General features: G+C 36.2%; 1 protein-coding gene across 1 annotated transcript; it reads left to right on the top strand.

Annotated features, from left to right (window-relative positions):
• Positions 1-13,139: 13,139 nt before the first annotated feature.
• LOC104679619 (tetraspanin-6) lies at positions 13,140-14,259 on the top strand. Its single transcript, XM_010385239.2, has one exon. The coding sequence runs from the start codon at positions 13,157-13,159 to the stop codon at positions 13,892-13,894; it is 738 nt and encodes a 245-aa protein (XP_010383541.2). The 5' UTR covers positions 13,140-13,156; the 3' UTR covers positions 13,895-14,259.
• Positions 14,260-22,407: the final 8,148 nt, after the last annotated feature.

Here is a 22,407-nt window from a genome sequence, read left to right as displayed (position 1 = left end):
TACTTGGCCAAAAGATTTTTTCCTCAAAATCTAGGTAATCAAATTACATGAATTAGAGACTTGTTAAAAATTTCTACCTTAAAAATACAAATGCAATTTTCATGCTATGATTTCCTACTATAAGACGTGATATCAGATGACCCTTTTCCCTAAGAACAATTACGAAGGCTGGACAACATACACAACAAGCATTCGGGAGAGTCCATGGCATCCATGGGGGAAGACAACTGACCTGGTTTCTTCAAAAAGTCAACATCATAGGAAAAAAAGTAAGAAAGATTATAGTATGGTAAAAGGTACATGAAAATTAAACACAGTATAAGAATATTGATTGTATGCCAATTCTAAAAATAGCCATCAGATATCTTGAGGACAGGCGGGAAAATCTGAATATTGACCAATTGTATATTATGTTAGAGAAATAATGTTAACTTTTGTAGATGTGATAATGTGGTTATACAGGAGAATATCTTTTTTTTAACTTTTAAGTTTGGGATAAAAGTGCAGGTTTGTTATATAGGTAGTGTCATGGGGGTTTGTTGCACAGATTATTTCAGAACCCAGGTATTAAGCCTAGTAACTATTAGTTATTTTTCCTGATCCTCTCCCTCCTCCCACCCTTCAACCTCTGATAGGCCTAAATATCTATGAATGCATGTGTCCATGTGTTCTCTTCGTTTATCTCCCACTTATAAGTGAGAACATGTGGTATTTGTTTTTCTGTTCCTGCCTTAGTTTGTTAGGGATAATGGCCTCTAGCTCCACTGTTGTTCCAGCAAAGGAGATGATCTCATGCGTTTTCTTTCTTTTTCTTTTTCTTTTTTTTTTTTTTTTTTTTTTTGTTTTGAGACGGAGTCTTACTCTGTTGCCCAAGCTGGATTGCAGTGGTGCTATCTCGTCTTACTGCAACTTCTGCCTCCCAGATTCACGCGATTCTCCTGCCTCAGTCTCCCGAGTAGCTGGGACTACAGGCAGGCACACACCACCACGCCCAACTAATTTTTGTATTTTTAGTAGAGATGGAGTTTCACCATATTGGTCAGGCTGGTCTTGAACTCCTGACTTCGTGATCTGCTCACCTCGGCCTCCCAAAGTGCTGGATTTATAGACATGAGCCACCGCACCTGGTGATCTCATGTGTTTTTATGGTTACATAGTATTCCACGGTGTATATGTCATGCATTTTCTTTATTCAGTCTACCATTGATGGACATTTAGGTTGATTGCATGTGTTCACTATTGTAAATTGTGCTGCAGTGAACATTTGTGTGCATGCATTTTTATGATAGAATTATTTATATTCCTTTGGGTGTATACCTAGCAATAGGATTGCTGGATGGAATGCTATTTCTGTTTTTAGGTCTTTGAGGAATCTCCACACAGTTTTCCACAATGGTTGAACTAATTTACACTTCCATCAACAGTGTATAAGCATTCCTTTTTTGGAAAAAAATATCTTTATTCTTAGGAAATGAAGTAGTTAGGGGTGATATCTCAATATGGCTGCATCTTACTTTCAAATGGTTCAGCACAGCACAGAATAATAGGAAAAAGACAGAAGGAAAAAAGAAAGGAAGAAGGGGACAGAAGTGATGAAGGAAGAAGGGGAGAGAGAGAAAAAAATAGAATAGTGTAGAATCATGATGGTGGTTATGAGAGTATATTTTATATTACATATTCTTTCTTATGTTTTGAATGCTTGAAATTTTTCATGATGAGAATTTGAGAAAAAAAATTCTTGTTTGGTACAGAACAACTGCTATCTTCAAGAAGACATTACCCTTGTCTACAAGGAGAGAGTTTATTAGGGAAAACAAACCTCAAATCAAAATCAAGTCGATTCCTCCAAGTATTTTTTTAGAATGCCCCCAGGTGTAATAAACACTACAGGTAGTCATGTACACAACAGAAACAGCTCTCACTTTGCTCATATAATATTAGAGCAGAAGAATTAAAAGGAAGGTTAACTTTTCTTCTATTCATTTCTGAACTAACTTTATAAAACTGACTCCAGTATTCCTTTTTCATTCGCGAGCTTTTAAGGGTCAAATAGGTATATATTTCTACAAATATATAAACATGTTCTCTAGAGAAGCTGGAAAACAGTAGCTTTCCCTCTTACTACAATTCATGTGCTTTTTATGAAATCGCTTGAAAATAAGTCTCTTTATTTTCTTGTTTCAAGTATTATAAGAACAAAAAGATTGCATGACAAATTGAGATCCTTCTTTACTTTCTGTCACTAGAATGTTTCAAGAGATACATACTGTAAGATTTGAGTGGGTTGATAAAACTAATCAATTCTAGCAATTATGATTTTTCATACTTAGCCTTTGATTGTTTGTTTACCAAGGCTCAGATGACTTTCAATCCCTAAGGACCAAGTTCAACCATCAGTTATCCATGCACGGCTCCCATTGGCTTCAGTGATTCCCACTGCCTCCCATGGAAGAAAGCCAAATTGTACTTGAGGACGCGTGTGTGCAGCTCTATTTGAAGTTAGTGGAGATCACATATGTACTCTAGGGCAGAACTTGGCCCCAAAATTATATACTAATCAATAGCTGTCTTAGTATGCAAAACAATGGAAAAAATATTGCCACTAAAAAAGTAAACCAAACGTTAATGACAGTACTCCAAGAGATATCTAGAAAAGATTCCTTACAGAAATACAAAAACATTGTTATGCCATTACTGCTCTGCTGGAGACTGAAAACAATTAGGATTCTAATAAGATATATGTTGCCATAAAAAAAAATTATTGGATGATAGAACATTCTCACACAGATCTGGCCCACACAGCCATTTCAAGCTTTGGCTTTCCCCTCTATGAATGTGTTATTCTTCTGACCTTCCTCCATCCTTGTTTCCTACTAATTACTTTAAATGACATCATATTACTTTGTATAAATCTAAATACAATACTAAAAGTGGATAGCCAGTTTAGTGTCTTCTGTTTTTTTTTTTTTTTTTTCCTATTAGTTTCTTAACATTAGATACTCCCTGGTGGAAAGCAACAAATAAACACAGTGCAATTACTATACTGGAAAGAAATATAACAGTAATTATTTTGCATCTGTAATTTTCATCCTTTTCAAACTCCTTTCGTTGTAAGCATACAATTCCAATCAAATATACTTGCTTTATTCGTATAAGCAAAGAACGTGATGAAACATCCCTCTTTGTTACTATCTTAGCAGTATTTCATCTTTTTTATAGTAAGCAATGCTGATTTTCCATTTTATCAGAGGTTAACCTATGCAAATCACAAGTGTATTTATGACTTTCATAAAATTAACATGGTCATGTAACTACCACCAGATGAAGAAATTCGTCATTGCCAGCACTCCAAAAGTCTTCCCGTCCCCCTTTCCCAGGCACTTCTCTCTCAAAGATAATGACTATTCTGACTTTTATCACCATAGATTAGTGACAGCCTAGAGTGTTTACCAGGGTCTCTCCTCTTTGTGTCCCTTTCCAGTTAAGACCAAAAAACCTCAGGCTGAGTTTTTATACTTTACCTATCCCTTTCGACTTGGCTGTCTTGGCCTGGAAAAGTTTAGATATAAGCAAATTCCTCAAAAGAATTAGGAATGCAGAATGTCACGCTCCTTATCTGTGTTACCTTGTCTCTGGGATTTTGTTCACTAAAGTCCTGGCTGCCTTGGTAGCCCTGGACTCCAATTGTGTCTCCCTGAACTGATTAGACAGCTAAAAGGCCTGAATTACTTATTTTTGCTAGGGCTCTTGGATCCCTGCTTAGGAGTCACAAATGCTTACAGGGAAAAAGTAATAGTGAATGCTGGGTCCATCTCAATGTGTTTTCCTTCTCTCCAGGATCTTAGCACCTCAAAGGCAGGTTGCCTTGATTGCTCTCCATGACTTTAAAGAGCTGTTAAAATAATTATATTATTCATCGTTATATTTATCTTCAGTGAGCAGGTTGACATAATATAAGCTACTTCATTCTATTCAAAGGGCAAATGTTTTCATCTATTTTCATCTGTTTCTCTACTAACTTCTTCAACTCTTCCCCTTGGAATACAAATTACACGATTGTCTTCCTGGTTGCTTCCACTCAGTCATTATTATCACATCTTTCTTTGCTCTGTATACTTCTGTTGTTTGAGTTATTTAATTGATTTATATATTATTATTTTTACATTCCTATCTCCTCTACTGGCACTAGTAGTTTTACATTTTTGACCATCATCTACATAAGAAGTACAGTTGATATATTAGCCCAAAACACATACCTATTGTATAGAACTGATAACTTTACCAAACATTTGATAATCCTGCATAACCTTGTTGCCTATGATACATCGTAATAATTGACTTCATTATAGTCAATTTTATTTCAGTTTTAAGAAGTGTTTGCAGCTGGGTGTGGTGACTCACGCCTGTAATCCTAGCACTTTGGGAGACCAAGGTGGGCTGATTACTTGAGATCAGAAGCTCGAGACCAGCCTGTTCAACATGGTGAAACCCCATCTCTCCTAAAAATACAAAAACTAGCTAGTCGTGGTCGTGCTGTGTGACTGTAATCCCAGCTACTTGAGAGTCTGAGGCAGAAGAATTGCTTGAACCCAGGAAGTGAATATTGCAGTGAGCCGAAATTGTGCCATTGCACTCCAGCCTGGTCGGCAAGAGCAAAACTCCATCAAAAAAAAAAAAAAAAAAAAAAGTTCTTGCAACCAAACCAATTAAGTTAATTTTAGTGACCATTACTTTGTTGTTGCTTAAAAACAATGAGCTCCCTGAGGTTAAGCTACCTATTTGTTTTATTCATATCAATTTGTCCCCTGGGCTCAGAAGAATGCTATGCATATTGTAGGTGATTAATAAATGTTTGAGGCCTGAGCAAACCCTCGAAGTATACCCACAAGCCCTTCACTAATTTAGTGAAGATAATATTAGAAAAAAAATTGCTAACTGAATCAGAGCTATTTAGTGTCATTAGAACATAGTTCCTATGGAAATGTATTTCTGAAATATGGTAATAGTAATTTGTCATTCTTGCACAAAGACTCTACAAATATCTGTGTGGTTTTAATTTTCACGTTTCTTTTTATAATATTACTGAGTTTTATGTGACATACAGTGAAGTGTACAGATTTGATACGTTTTAATATATTTGTAAACTTGTAAGAACATTACCACACTCAAGACAATGACCAGTTCCATCACTTCTAAAAGTCTCCTTTTGCCATTCTGTAATGGCATATATCCTATACCCCTATCCTCAGGTAGCAATTTATTTGACTTCTGATACTGCTATTTTTCTGTTTTTTTTTTTTTTTATTACACTTTATGTTCTGGGGTACATGTACAGAACATACAGGTTTGTTACATAGGTATACACATACCATGGTGGTTTGCTGCACTCATCAACCTGTCATCTACATTAGGTATTTCTCCTAACGATATCCCTCCACTAGCCCCCCCACACACTGAGAGGCCCCAGTGTGTGATGTTCCCTTTTCTGTGTCCATGTGTTCTCATTGTTCAACTCCCACTTATGAGTGAGAATATGGCAGTGTTTGGTTTTCTGTTGCTGTGTTACTTTGCTGAGAATGATGGTTTCTAGCTTCATCCATGTCCCTGCAAAGGACATGAACTCATCCTTTTTTGTGGCTGTATAGTATTACATGGTGTATATGTGCCACATTTTCTTCATCCAGTCTATCATTGATGGGCATTTGGGTTGGTTCCAAGTCTTTGCTATTGTGAACAGTGCCACAATAAGCATATATGTGCATGTGTCTTTATAGTAGAAAGATTTATAATCCTTTGGGTATATACCTAATTATGGGATTGCTGGGTCAAATTGTATTTCTGGTCCTAGATCCTTGAGGAATCATCACACTGTCTTCCACAATGATTGAACTAAATTACACACCCGCCAAAAGTGTAAAAGTGTTCCTATTTCTTCATATCCTCCCCAGCATCTGTTGTTTCCTGACTTTTTAATGATCACCATTCTAACTGGTGTGAGATGGTATCTCATTGTGGTTTTGATTTGCATTTCTCTAATGACCAGTGATGATGACCTTTTTTTATATGCATATTGTTTAATCCATCTTGAGATAATTTTTGTATAAAGTGTAAGGAAGGGGTCCAGTTTTAGTTTTCTGCATATGGCTAGCCAGTTTTCCCAATACCACTTATTAAATAGGGAATCCTTTCCCCATTGTTTTTGTACGGTTTGTCAAAGATCAGATGGTTGTAGATGTATGATGCTATTTCTGAGGCCTCTGTTCTGTTCCATTGGTCTATATCTCTGTTTTGGTACCAGAACTATGCTGTTTTGGTTACTGTAGCCTTGTAGTATAGTTTGAAGTCAGGTAGCGTGATGCCTCCAGCTTTGTTCTTTTTTTCTAAGGATTGTCTTGGCTATGCAGGCTCTTTTTTGGTTCCATATGGAGTTTAAAGTAGTTTTTTTTCTAATTCTCTGAAGAAAGACAATGGTAACTTGATGGAGATAACATTGAATCTATAAATTACTATGGGCAGTATGACCACTTCACAATATTGATTCGTACTATCCATGAGCATGGAATGTTCTTCCACCTGTTTGCATCCTCTCTTATTTTCTTGAGCCACAGTGGTTTGTAGTTCTCCTCGAAGAGGTCTTTCACATCCCTTGTAAGTTGGATTCTTAGGAATTTTATTCTCTTTGTTGCAATTGTGAAAGGGAGGTCACTCATGATTTGTTTCTCTGTTTGTCTGTTATTGGTGTATAGGAATGCTTGTGATTTTGCACATTGACTTTGTATCTTGCTACTTTGCTGAAGTTGCTTATCGGCTTAAAGAGATTTGGCGCTGAAACAATGGGGGTTTCTAAATATACAATCATGTCATCTGCAGAGACAATTTGACTTCCTCTCTTCCTATTTGAATACCCTTTCTTTCTCTTGCCTGATTGACCTGGCCAGAACTTCCAATACTATGTTGAATAGGAGTGGCGAGAGAAGGCACCCTTGTCTTGTGCCGGTTTTCAAAGGGAATGCTTTCAGCTTTTGCGCATTCAGTGTGATATTGGCTATGGGTTTCCCATAAATAGCTCTTATTTTGGCATATGTTCCATCAATACCTAGTTTATTGGGAGTTTTTAGCATAAAGGGGTGTTGAATTTTATCAAGGGCCTTTTCTGCCTCTGTTGAGATAATCATGTGGTTTTCGTCATGGGTTCTGTTTATGTGATGGATTATGTTTATTGATTTGTGTATGTTGAACCAACCTTACATCCCAGGGATGAAGACGACTTGATCGTGGTGGATAAGCTTTTTGATGTGCTGCTGGATTCAGTTTGCCAGTATTTTATTGAGGATTTTCGCATCAATGTTCGTCAGGGATATTAGCCTGAAATTTTCTTTTTTTGTTGTTTCTCTGCCAGGCTTTGCTATCAGAATGATGCTGGCCTCATAAAATGAGTTAGGGAGGAGTCCCTTTTTTCTATTGTTTGGAATAGTTTCACAAGGAATTGTACCAGCTTCTCTTTTTACCTCTGGTAGAATTCAGCTGTGAATCCGTCTGGTCCTGGACTTTTTTTGGTTGGTAGGCTATTAATTACTGCCTCAACATCGGAACTTGTTATTGATCTATTCTGGCATTCAACTTCTTCCTGGTTTAGTCTTGGGAGGGTGTTTATGTTCAAGAATTTATTCATTTCCTCTAGACTTTCTAGTTTATTTGCATAGAGGTATTCATAGTATTCTCTGATGGTAGTTCATATTTCTGTGGGATCGGTGGTGATAACCCCTTTATCATTTTTTATTACATCTATTTGATTCTTCTCTCTTCTCTTCTTTATTAGTTTGGCTAGCAGTCTTGTGTATTTTGCCCCAATTAAAGACACGGACTGGCAAATTGGATAAAGAGTCAAGACCTATCAGTGCGCTGTGTTAAGGAGACCCATCTCATGTGCAAAGACACACCTAGGCTCAAAATAAAGAGATGGAGGAATATTTACCAAGCAAAAAAAAAACAGGAGTTGCAATCCAAGTATCTGATAAAACAGACTTTACACCAACAAAGATTAAAAGAGACAAAGAAGAGCATTACATAATAAAGGAATCAATGCAACAAGAAGAACTATCTTAAATATATATGCACCCAATACAGGAGCACCCAGATTCATAAAGAAAGTTCTTAGACACCTACAAAGAGACTTAGACTCCCACACAATAATAGTGGGAGACTTTAACACCTCACTGTCAATATTAGACAGATCAACAAGACAGAAAATTTACAAGGATATTCAGGACTTGAACTTAGCTCTGGACCAAGGAGACCTAACAGACACCTACAGAACTCTCCACCCCAAATCAACAAAATATACATTTTTCTCAGCACCACATCACACTTATTCTAAAATTGACCACATAGTTGGAAGTAAAACACTCCTCAGCAAATGCAAAACAACAGAAATCATAACAAACAGTCTCTCTGACCACAGTGCAATCAAATTGGAACTCAGGATTAAGAAACTCACTCAGAACTGCACAACTACATGGAAACTGAGCAACCTGCTCCTGAATGACTACTGGGTACATAACGAAATGAAAGCAGAAATAAAGATGTTCTTTGAAACCAATGAGAACAAAGACACAACATACCAGAATCTCTGGGACACATATAAAGCAGTGTGTAGAGGAAAATTTATAGCATTAAATGCCCACGAGAGAAAGCAGGAAAGATCTAAAATCAACACCCTAATATCACAATTAAAAGAACCAGAGAAGCAAGAGCAAACATTCAAAAGCTAGCAGAAGGCAAAAAATAACTAAGATCAGAGCAGAAATAAAGGAGATAGAGACACAAAAAATCCTTCAAAAACTCGATGAATCCAGGAACTGGTTTTCTGAAAAGATATACTATTTTCTCAATTTTTGTATGTGGGAATCAATCAGCATAATTGTTTTGAGATTCATCCATATTGTTGCATTTATCAATAGTTCATTCCTGTTCATTCTATCATACGGATGTACTACAATTTGTTTATCCATTCACCAGTCAATGAACATTTGGGTTTTTTCCAGTTGGGACTATTGAAGCTGTTATGAAAATTAATACACAAATCTTGTTTGAGAATATGCTTTCATTACAGAAAAAAGTAGATTGGCTGGATTACAATTGCTTCTTAAGAAACTATAATATGTTTTCCAAAATATTTTCTAAAGTCTATAACTTTAATAGTTATGGACTTCCATGGTATAAATTACACATACCATTTTACATTCCTACCAACTGTATATGAGTGTTACAGGTTCTCTGCATCCTTATCAACAGTTGATTAGTCTTTTAATCTTAGTCATTCTAATGGAGATTTTATGTAAGTAGAGCAAGCCTTCCCATCCACCATTCTTGATACTTATTGTAGTGTACCAATTAAAAGCCTGGCTCTGCAATTACACAGACTTGACTTCAGCATGCTCCTCTCTAGTCATATAGGCTAGAAGGAATTAACATCTTAGAGTCTCAGTTACACATATTTAATGGAGGAACATTTATAATTTCTAATTTCTAGAGATGCAGTCAATTCTATAAATAATATTTTATGTCATCATTTTTCTCTCATTTTCTCCTTTCTTGTGGGAGTGTGTGTGTGTATGTGTCTGTCTGTCTGTGTGCATGTGTGTGTGTATATAACATTTCGGTCAATGATGGACTGCATATACAATAGTGTCCCATAAGATTATGGTGGAGTTACCCTATATAGTTGTACTTTTTTCATTTATATTTCACTGTATTTTTATTGTATTTTTACTGTATCTACAGTAAAAATGTTACAGTTGCGGACAGTATTCAGTACAGTAACATGCGATATGAGTTATAGTCTAGGAGCAGTATACATGTATACAGGTTATACCATGCAGGTTTGTGTAAGTACACTTTATGATGTTCACACAACAATTAAATCACTTAACACATTTCTCAGAAAGTACCCCTGTCATTAAGCAATGCATGGCTATATAAATTATTTTTCCAAAAAACTGAAAAAATATATTACTTTTGCTCCATATTTTAAAAAATAGTTAGTTATACACACTGTTCATTTCGGCTTTAATCACAGTTGACTTAAGCCACATTTTAAAACTATAGTCAATTGCATCAAATTAAATAAATCTGTATTTTTTCATTATTCATAGCAGTATTTCTTTTTACTTCTCCCAAAATGCAGTGATTTGTTTTTTGAAAGGTCTAGTCATACGGTGATTAAAAGTTGAGTTCCTTTGTATTAAAACTTTTTGGTGTGTTATACTTTCTTATCTCTGAATTATGCCTTCCTGGAAATATCTAAAACAACAGTAATTTATTTTAGATTCAAAAGAAAATTTTTATAACTTTTGTTTCAAAAAAGTATTATGATTATAAAAACATTAAAACAAAAAAAGGAAAATTTGTGAAACTGAGAACATGTATTCATTAGCATTTCTTTGTTAATAGACTGCAATTAATCAGTTTTTATTCAATTTATGCTCAGGATTTAATGAATTATTATACACAACATGAGATGAAAGTTTATAGCAAAGGCAAGGTGCAACACTGACACTGTAAATGTGAGCAGTTCTTAAGAACAGACAGTTCTTGGCAACTACAATTAAACTCACCACTCTAGAAACAACACAAATTCTGACAATTTGCAAATTAATTCTATTCTAAGAAAAACATAAGTCATAAATAAACACAGGTGGTTGATTGCCATCAATTGTTAACTTTCAAATTAAGACTACGTTCTTTTCATATCTTTTTCCTTTTATTTTGTCACATGAATTTCATATGTTTTTAAATTCTTCATTTACCTTCAGCATGAACAGTTTTATGTAATAATTTTTTATTAATATAGGATATCCAATGAATGCTTATGGAAAGAGCTTTCACTGATTGATTCTGTCTTTACTGCCATCTTATCTCCACTTCCAAAATTATGGAGCATAGGTTGGTTATGCAAGGTCAGCAAACAAAGAAAATATTTCTCAAACAAACTGATACTACACAACCAAGTGCTACTCAATGACATTTCAAACAATGATGGGCTGCACATACTGCAGTGTTCCCATTGATTATAATACCGTGTTTTTGCTGTAACTTTTCTATGTTTTGGTATGTTCAGATACCCAAATATTTACCATTGTGTTCCAATTGCTGACAGTGTTTAGTTCAGTAACATGCTGTACAGGTTTGTAGCCTAGGAGCAATAGGCTACAATATATAGCCTAACTTGTGGTAGGCTATACCATGTAGGTATGTGTAAGTACACTCTATGATGTTTGCATAACAGTAAAATTGCCCTCCAAAATCCCTGTTGTTAAGCAATGCACAACTATTCTATACTCTCTTCCTAAGAATCATTCACTTGATCCTCTTTGTGTAAGGTTAATTCACACTCACTATCTTCTAAAGTGTAAATTAAATTCTGGGCTACAAATATTTGCATGTGAATAGCCCCTGAACTGCACAGGTTCACAAAAAATACCATGTCTTATCAAATCTAAGATATTATCAATTATAAGATGCACTGTTATATGACTAAAGAAGAAAAAAACATTGAAAATTAAGGTATTGCACATTTATTAAGTGTTACTGATTACAATATGCATCCCAAGTTAAGAGGTAAAAAAACTTGTAGGAAAATGTTCAAGTTAAAATTAATGAAATATGGTAGTTCACGTTAAGACTTCTGTGGAAAATGAGCACATCACTGTGTGAAGTTGGATGAGTTATTTAACTCCCTGTGCCTCACCTGTTTTATCTATAGGATGAATATAATGCAGATTGACTATCCCTTATCTGAAATGCTTGCAACCAGAAATGTTTTGGATTTCAGATATTTTTTCCAATAGTAGAATATTTGCATATACATAATGAGATATCTTTGCAATGGGACCAAAACCTAAAAAAAAATTCATTTATGTTTCATATACACCTTATAAACATAGGCTGAATGCAATTTTATACAATATTGTGTGCGTGAAACAAAATTGGTGTACATTGAACTATCAGAGAGCAAATGGATCACTCAGCCACACAAGAGGACAATCTGTGGTTGTTTGGCACCGCCATCATTCCTGACTCCTAATTTATATGCTACTGATAAGCAATAATTTTCTTACGCTTATTCATGTATAAGTACTTAATAGTAAAAAATATATTATTAATACAATGAAAAAACAATGTGTTCAGTTAACCAAACAGCACAGTATCATCACTAGAATACTTGTATCAGCTGCTAAACAACAGCAACAACAAATAATAGCAGACTTTCAGTCTCCACCTACAACACTGTGTTTGATTAAAAGGTTGCTGTATACTGTATTTTACTTTTCTAGATGAGAAGAAATATCAGAAACAGTTGACAGACCAGGAAGTGGGTTCTCTAGAGATGAGGAAGCATTCTGCTGGATGGCTTTTTAATGCATTTTCTCCAGGGTTACCTGCCTCATTAACAACACTTTTGTCTTAGAGGTCTCTCTTTGATTTTATAAATGGATGCACATTCTTGTTCTTCCATGAATGCAAAGTGCTCTAGTCCCTCAATAAGCCCATAACACATTTTTGCTATGTTGTCTATAGGCACTTTTTTCCTTGAGGACATTCGGTAAACTATATGTTGTGTGCCAGCGTTTTGACTGCAGCCCATCACAGGAGGTTAAGTGTGGACTTTTCCACTTGTGGTGCCATGACAGCATTCCAAAACTTTAGGATTTGGGAGCATTTCAGATTTCAGATTTTCAGCTTAGAGATGCTCAGCCTGTAACTGTTTCTCAGTCAAAGGGATGAAGGAAACTTGTAAAACTGTGATGTGTCAGATACATAGTAAGCTGAAAATAATCCTAAGTGATATGTTAGTGTTATCTTTTTTTTACATTGAGCTCTCACAGCAAAAATAAAAGGAAACAAATGTAAAATAGAACAGATACAATTGAGAAATTATGAAATAGACAATGGTTATATTAAGAAGTAGGACAAGGCAGACATATGCAGTAAACCAGAAAGCTTGACAAGAGCTGACAAAAGGTTTCAATTTTACATGGGCAAAGTAGAAATAGAGTGAGAAATCCTAGTCGTAAGAACCAAGTGAGCAAAGGCATTGAGGTGAGAACAGTGTGGTACTTAGAATGAGTTCAGGGTGCAGGGTCTCGGGCTAGTCATGGCGTCCCCATCTCGGAGACTGCAGACTAAACCAGTCAATACTTGTTTCAAGAGCGTCCTACTAATCTACACTTTTATTTTCTGGATCACTGGCGTTATCCTTCTTGCAGTTGGCATTTGGGGCAAGGTGAGCCTGGAGAATTACTTTTCTCTTTTAAATGAGAAGGCCACCAATGTCCCCTTCGTGCTCATTGGTACTGGTACCGTCATTATTCTTTTGGGCACCTTTGGTTGTTTTGCTACCTGCCGAGCTTCTGCGTGGATGCTAAAACTGTATGCAATGTTTCTGACTCTCATTTTTTTGGTCGAACTGGTCGCTGCCATCGTAGGATTTGTTTTCAGACATGAGATTAAGAACAGCTTTAAGAATAATTATGAGAAGGCTTTGAAGCAGTATAACTCTACAGGAGATTATAGAAGCCATGCAGTAGACAAGATCCAAAGTACGTTACATTGTTGTGGTGTCACCGATTATAGAGATTGGACAGATACTAATTATTACTCAGAAAAAGGATTTCCTAAGAGTTGCTGTAAACGTGAAGATTGTACTCCACTGAGAGATGCAGACAAAGTAAACAATGAAGGTTGTTTTATAAAGGTAATGACCATTATAGAGTCAGAAATGGGAGTCGTTGCAGGAATTTCCTTTGGAGTTGCTTGCTTCCAACTGATTGGAATCTTTCTCGCCTACTGCCTCTCTCGTGCCATAACAAATAACCAGTATGAGATAGTGTAACCCAATGTATCTGCGGGCCTATTCCTCTCTACCTTTAAAGGACATTTAGGTTCCCCCCGTGAATTAGAAATTGCCTGGTTGGAGAACTGACAACACTACTTACTGATAGATCAAAAAACTACACCAGTAGGTTGATTCAATCAAGATGTATATAGACCGAAAACTACACCAATAGGCTGATTCAATCAAGATTTGTGCTCGCAATAGGCTGATTCAATCAAGATTTGTGCTCACAATAGGCTGATTCAATCAAGATGTGTGTTTGCTATGTTCTAAGTCCACCTTCTGTCCCATTCATGTTAGATCGTTGAAACCCTGTATCCCTTTGAAACACTGGAAGAGCTAGTAAATTGTAGATGAAGTAATACTGTGTTCCTCTTGACTGTTATTTTTCTTAGTGGGGGGCCTTTGGAAGGCACTGTGAATTTGCTATTTTGATGTAGTGTTACAAGATGGAAAATTGATTCCTCTGACTTTGCTATTGATGTAGTGTGATAGAAAATTGACCTCTCTGAACTGGCTCCTTCCCAGTCAAGTTTATCTGGTTTGATTGTATAATTTGCACCAAGAAGTTCAAATGTTTTATTACTCTCTGTTGTGATGAGAGACAGAGAGTCACATTGTGTGATTTAATTTCAGTCAGTCAATAGATGGCATCCCTCATCAAGGTTGCCAGATGGTGATAACAGTAAGGGACTACTGATGTTCTGTGATACATCAGGTTTCAGCACACAACTTACATTTCTTTGCCTCCAAATTGAGGCATTTATTATAATGTTCATACTTTCCCTCTTGTTTGAAAGTTTCTAATTATTAAATGGTGTCGGAATTATCGTATTTTCCTTAGGATTTCAGTGGAACTTATCTTCGTTAAATTTAGCTGGTACCAGGTTGATATGACTTGTTAATATTATGGTCAACTTTAAGTCTTAGTTTTCGTTTGTGCCTTTGATTAATAAGTATAACTCTTTTATACAATAAATACTGTTTTCCTCTAAAAAAAAAAAAAAAAAAAAAAAAAGAATGAGTTCAATAAAAGAACTCCAGGTGTAATACATGAGAGCTGGATTTTACCCTACACTGTCATCAATAAACATGAGTCTTTGTAAAAGTAATTCATCCTCTCTTGGCATCATTTTTCTCATCTCTATAATGCTGCGTCTGTAGAGATGACTTGTTATGACAATAATTTTAATGATCTCTTCTACCCCTAAAATTTCCTATGTCCATATACACATGTATGCACATAGAGAGGGGGAAAAAGGGAAACTTCCCAAGAGAAAGGGAAGAGAAGTAAGAAGGAAGGTGGCCTAATATGTCCTAAGATAGTAGATGATGATGATGATGATGATGATTATTATTATTATTATTTTGAGATGGAGTCTCTCTCTGTTGCCCAGGCTGGAGTTCAGTAGCGAGATCTCGGCTCACTGCAAACTCCACCTTCTGGGTTCACACCATTCTCCTGCCTCAGCCTCCAGAGTAGCTGGGACTACAGGTGCCCACGACAACGCCTGGGTAATTTTATTGTATTTTTACTAGAGATGGGTTTTCACCGTGTTAGCCAGGATGGTCTTGATTCCCTGACCTCATGATCCGCCCACCTTGGCCTCCCAAAGTGCTGGGATTACAGGCGTGAGCCACCACGCCCAGCCGACAGTAGATGGTTTTTAACCAAGATAAAAGGACAGACATGATGTAGGCTATTCAATTGATATTTACATTCCGTTGTTCCCAATATATATATATATATCCCAATATATATATATCCTCACATATGCTGATAGAGATAGATTAGATAGATAGGTATGTAGATAGATAGATGATAGGTAGACAAGGCAAATTGTGGAAACTCTTGTAACAGAGAATTAATTCTCTGTCTAGCAGAATTTAAAATGGCATCTTCTTTTTAATTCAATATTTTGCTTGAGTTACTACAAATATATGTAAATTTTTAATTTTCAAAATACAATAAAGAGAAATTAACAATGATGGTCAGTTAAAATAGTTTATATTTTAATTGATAAATTGGGAACCAATTTAGGGACTTTCAGGATAATTTTAATAATGTAAACTATTGCTTCCCAAAGTTGTGTGGAACTGCAATTTTAAGTGCTTGTCAATGAAATTTCCATATACAGATTAGAACATGTAACAGTGGAAATTCCTATGTCCCTTCCAATATTATACTGATACACATGAAAAAACATAAATTTTTTTATTCAATTATTTAGATTTCAATAATGATGTTTTAGTCCCCCAAAAAATTAAATCTAAAGAAGAAATCATACACGATATATTGTGGGAGATGGTGGTAAGTAGAAAACAAAAAAATATGATGCAAAGACCATCTGATTGTAGTGGGACAGTCTTACACATTGTAAGACCTAGAAAATTTTCTTTTTTTGACTATAACTCTAGTATTTATGAGGATGAATATTTGTGTGTGTGTGTGTGTGTGTGTGTGTGATTTGACACCAACCAGCCACTATGGATAGAGAAGTACATTGTCACATACTGATGTAGACACCTTGAAGAGGTACCTTGCTTGGAGATTTTGTTCCTACACTGGCCTGCACAACAAGGTCTAGGGTGCTAAGATGATCCCTTTCTGTATAGAGTGAACTGGATCACCCCAAAATGCATATGGTGAGGCTCTAAGCCCTGGTGTGACTGTACATGGAGATAAGGATTTTAGGAAGTAATTAAGGTTAAATAACATCATATGAGACGGGTTCTAATCCAAAGGATTGGAGGTCTTATAAGAAGGGAAGAGATTTTCCCCCATAAATACACCCTGGGTATACCAGCCAGGAAAAGAGCTCTCACCAAAACAAAGCCATGCTAGCACCCTGATCTCAGACTTCCAGCCTCCAGAACTGGAAAAAAACACATAAATTTCTATTGTTTAGGCCACCCAGTCTGTGATATTTTGTTATGTCAGCCTGAGCAGACTAAGACACTCTCCTTCCTCTGAATTTATCTGACACCACAGTTTGTCTCCCTCAAGCTCTCTGGAGTGTTGGACTAACTCAGCCTTTTTCAGTCTTTTAACTATGGAGGAACATTTGAAATATCTTTCAAGGCTCAGGGAAACCTGCATACAAATTATTGTATCTACAACTCATGTTACATTAGCATTAATCATTTGTAGACATAATAATTCAATAATAATTGTCAATGGTCTCTTGAGTTGAGAATGATGGTTTTCAGTGGATGTTTATTTTGGCTGTCTTCCTAGCCTACTCCTTTTGTGTGGCTGCAACTCCCCACAAAGGATTATCCACTTGAATGCAAGTCAGTACTGTTGGGTATTGGAAACCTGAGTTTTACCTTTAAAAAATGTTTATCTTGATTTAACTATTTTATCCAAATAGTTCTAAAAGTCACATCACAAATTTCCACTATGCAAGATTCTCCAAAGATACAGCCCATGATGCATGATATATACAAAGTAGTTTTTTCTTCCATATTTAAAACTAAGAATTACTATGTAGTCAAACTTTCTAGAAAAAATAATGTTAAACATAGTTTATCTTTCTTGAAATAAATCTTTCTTTCCTTTTTGTAAGTTAGGCAAACATAGTAAATTTTTACATAACCAGCTAAAGCCAAATGGAATATTTTTCTAAAAGTAGGCTCAATAGATTTAATTTCAGTAACTGTTGTAAATTCATTTTAGTGTTATTTATAACATAAAAATTTATTAACAATGTTGAATAGTAAAGCTACTAAATCTATAAGTCAAAGAAATAAAAATTTATAGCCTGACACAATTTTACATACCTATAGATGCACAAAAAGTGTGTCTCCTTAATATGAAAATCATGCTATACAAATACTCAATTATTGACAGCTTCAGATAGCTACATAAAGATTCGATTTCCAACTGAAATAGGAAGATTTCTGTACTTGCTCATCCCCAGGAATTGGCTTATTTGATCATAAAACAAAACATAGTTATAATTAAAATATAAGGTATCACAAATAAATGATAAAAGCATTTGAAAAGTTAAATGATGAAATGGCAGGAATATAAAAGTTTCACAATGCAATTCTCTTCTAAACTACAAAATCCAGATTTTGCAACATGAGCAATAATAGCTAAGTGTCTGGAAATCAGCAAAGTCACTGCATATAAAATTGTCTTCTTTCAAATGAAGTATCCTTAAATTTTGTTTATTACCCCGGAGGAGTTTGTTTGCTTTTGAATGTTCATTGGCAGCAAATAAGAGACAGGTATGGCATGAGGGAAGAGCTGACATTACTAGCCTTCCTTCCTTCCTTCTATGCAATTCAATGCTCATCAATTATAAATAGCCTTCCCCATGTCATATCAAAAGCAGGAAGAGGACTCAATCATTGGAACATGGCCCTACTGTGTACTCACAAATGAAGCTGATGAACATTAACAAAGCTACTTAATGGGATGCTTATTAAATGTCTGTCACTCTGAGTGCTCCTATCACATGGCAATCAAGAACATAATTTTTTTTAAGTGTGTATTTTTTATTTCCCTGTCAGTCACAATCTCTTGTGGAATCCCAATTTACATTTCCTAGAATCCTAGAGTTCTGCAGAATCTTTGTTGACAAACAGACTTGACCAATTGCTAGTGGAGGAAGGTGCATTTTTGAAAGAACTAAACATCATAACCAGAAAATGGGATTTTGTGAAAAATGATAGAGAACTGTAGAAAGGTGATTTAAAGAAGGACATACCTTTCAAAGGGAAGCAAGGAGCAAGGACCTGAGGACAGGGATGCAAAGTTAGAAATTTGGGATTCTCACGAGAGAGTCCCTGTAAAGAACTTTACTTCTTGTGGCTTTGCCTTTGAACTGTAAGAATAGTCATCAAAACATAATACTTTTTTTTGGTAGTTACCCTGATCAGGTCAGCAAACCTGACACATTTGTGCAAACTTATACGATGGCATTGTAGAGAATAAGGTCATGAGGCAATCATGGGACGCCTGGCTCCCCGTACTTTCATACCTCCATAGGTTCCTGGATAGAGAAAACAGAGTCCAACCTAAAAAGGGAACTGAGTACAACCAGCAGTGAAGTGAGGAGTGGTTCCAAGCAACAAAAGAAGGGCAGTTCCTGAATCTACAGCTTTCAAGGAATTATGGGTAACCCTCCACTTGTTCCATCCATGCTAGAGCAATGGGAAGGAACTCAGTTGGGTTGCATATACTTACTCTCTCCTCTACCTCACCTCTCATTTATATCTTACCACCTTCTATAATCTACTGTAGATTATACTATAATCAACTGCCTTCTAATCACTAAATCCAGGAAATATTTTCCAAACACTATTTTTTGAAGCCCTCTCCTCATTTGGCACTGTGATCTCCTTAAAATTTACAACTACTTTCACTTTCCAGATATCACTCTCTGCCCATTCTCTTAATTCCCTGCTTCTTCTGTGAGGCTTTATTCTCTACTTCCCTTCCAGATTCATTTTCCTTTGCCCACTGTTTTAATGTTAGCCTATCCCAAGCCATCTTCCATAGTTTATAACTTTACTCACTCTACACAAAGTCCCTGGATCATCTTATCTACTTTCACACACACACATACACACACACACACACATACACACTCACATACACACAGATTGGTTAATTCAGAAAGCCAAGTCATGGAATTGCTAGGAAAGATGCAAAAGCAGACTTCAGTGACCAGAATTAGTGGAAGGACACTAGGCAGCAGAGAATGTGACCAAGGTCACCCAGCAGGAAGTTGGTTTGACTACTTTGCTCCTATTGCCCCATGTGATACTAGCTGCCATAATTGGTGGACCACCATGGACCACTGTTATGAGCACTCACTCAATGTTGTTCCATCTTGGCACACCGGATTCAAAATCCTGAGCAGGCACATGTGAAATGGTCATACTACTTTGCAGAGAGATAATGTCAAGTCCTTCTGGGAGCCCTGATTCCCATCTAAACTCACACAATGGGGAATTCCTCAAGGAAAAATAAACACACTGAGGTAACAAGAACCCAGAACAACACATACATACATACATACTTCACAGCATCCCAGAGTTCTCATGGCCCTAAACTGCCCCCCTCATCCCCATGGCAATCACTGTCCTAATTTTCAAAAGCATAATTTAGTTTTCTCATGTTTTGAACTATTTGTGAGAATTACTAGTGGCATCATATGTGTTTTTAAATCATTTATTCCCATTTTACATAAAATTCAATTATACGGATATGTCAAATGTGTTTTCATTTTGTCCATGTTCAACTAATATGATTAGTGTTACTATGAACATTCTTGTGTATGTTTTATGGTAAATGGGTGAGCATGTTTCTGCTAGGCTTATACCGAGGAAGAGAACTGTGCTTGTTAACATTTTTTACTATACTATTTTTGCTCACATTTATTTTATTTTATGGTTTTTTAAATTTAATTTTAATTTTTTTTTGAGACAGAGTCTCGCTCTGCCACCCAGGCTGGAGTGCAGTGGCACAATCTCGGCTCACTGCAAGCTCCGCCTCCCGGGTTCACGCCATTCTCCTGCCTCAGCCTCCTGAGTAGCTGCGACTACAGGCGCCGGCCACCATGCCTGGCTAACTTTTTGTATTTTTAGTAGAGAAGGGGTTTCACCTTGTTAGCCAGGATGGTCTTGATCTCCTGACCTCGTGATCCACCCACCTTGGCCTCCCAAAGTGCTGGGATTACAGGCATGAGCCACCGCTCCCAGCCCATTTTTGCTCACATTTAGAACTACACTGTAGATATACACATTATCTCAGTTTCCAGTACAACACAAAAGTACAATGGAAAGAAAAGTGCAAAAAATTACTTAATGGATGTGATACATTCTGTTTCCCACTCATTTCCCACGCATTTTTTAATGCGTTCAATTTTTTTTTCAAACCTTGAGCTACAGGATTAAAAGCCAGAGGCCTTGGAGTGGTACCCATTGCTGCTTCCATCCCTGTCTATCTTGTCAGCCTTATGTCCTGCCCTTCCCTACCTAAACTTTTTCTGTCCTAGCCATAAATGACTTATTAGGATTTCCTGCTTCTCCCTTCCATACATGCATTTGCTCATTTTCCCCCATCTGTCCTTAGTGTGCTAATCCTCATCGCCATTTTATCCAAATGCCTTCTCTTAACCAGGCCTCCCACCCCAAGGCAACCTTAGGTGGCCTCATGAGTATTCCATCATGTACTGGAAGTATCTCTACTATTTTATCAACTACTCTGCATGATACTGATTTGTGTACCTGTGAGGCCCTTGAGGGCAGCAACTGCTTCCTTCATTATTATAGCTCTAAGATTTAGCAGAAAACCAGCATGAAGCATATAGTCAATAAATATTTATTATATAAATGATTTAACTTAAATTCAGAAACTGGGTTTCAGTTCCAGGTCTGCTTTTTATTATCTACTTGTGTTTTGGCAGGTTGCTTATCTTAAGTGAGACTTGGTTTTCTTATCTGCTAAAGAGAGGGATCATAATATCCATCCAACTGACTGAGATTGTTAAGATCAAATAAGACAATGCAATTACACAACCCCTTATAAAAGTGTGTATATAGATATATACACATATATACACATGTATGTGTATATATACTGTGCTAACAGATTAGAAAATTAAGATTCATGTCATTTTTTGTGTGTTTTATTCTTGGTACATTACATTTGTTACTTGATGTTTCAGTTAAGTTGAATCTGCTTTATGAAACTTAAAATCCTCATGTTATTAAATGTCAGACACGGTGCTTAAATATATAGTTAGGAGAGTCAAGGAGTCAAGTATTCCATCAACCAGTTGAATCTAAACTAAGACCATATCTAACTTAAAATACATAAATTTTTTTAGTAGATATTGCTTATCCAAAGCAAATCTTCAGCTTTCAATGTGTGTGGTAAGCTGTAATATGTCTTAGAAGAAATTAGGACACATGCAACACGATACCTCTGAAAAGGTTCACACTGTGTAAAAAGTCCATTTGTGTCCATACACTACCTGATATGTAATCCCAGCCCCATTCTGCATTTTTAATACAGGCAAAATTCCCATTAAAACAAATACATTGCTAACATAAAAGTAGCTATTATTCACCCTATTGGCTGAGTTAATCTTCAAATATTAAAAAGCAAATATAACTTTCTTTTACTGAAAAAATCATGGTAGAAACAGGATAAAGTCATCAGGAATAAAGGCAAGATGCTAAATTGAAGAGTGGAAAAGGATTTTTAAAATCCTGATAAAACTGGGGAAATTTAGGACAGGGTTATAAACTAAAATGTAGATGTTTACATACAATATGTCCAGGCAGATATTTCTGTAAGTAAGTGAAGCCTGTAGCATCCGAGGGTTGCAACTTTTGAGTACTGGTGATTGCGGCAAACCAGCTCAAGCCCAGGCTGAAGAAGGCAGGCTCTATCGGCTTTTGCTCGGAAATACAGACCCAGCATTGCCAGAGGTTCTGACTTTGCACAGAAAATTATTTCAATTTTATGTCAACTTTCTAGATTTTAA

This window comes from Rhinopithecus roxellana, chromosome 4 (assembly GCF_007565055.1).
Source record: "Rhinopithecus roxellana isolate Shanxi Qingling chromosome 4, ASM756505v1, whole genome shotgun sequence".
Taxonomy (NCBI): domain Eukaryota; kingdom Metazoa; phylum Chordata; class Mammalia; order Primates; family Cercopithecidae; genus Rhinopithecus; species Rhinopithecus roxellana.
Note: the sequence above shows the minus strand (reverse complement) of the source record. Positions and strands in the feature narration are given on the sequence as shown.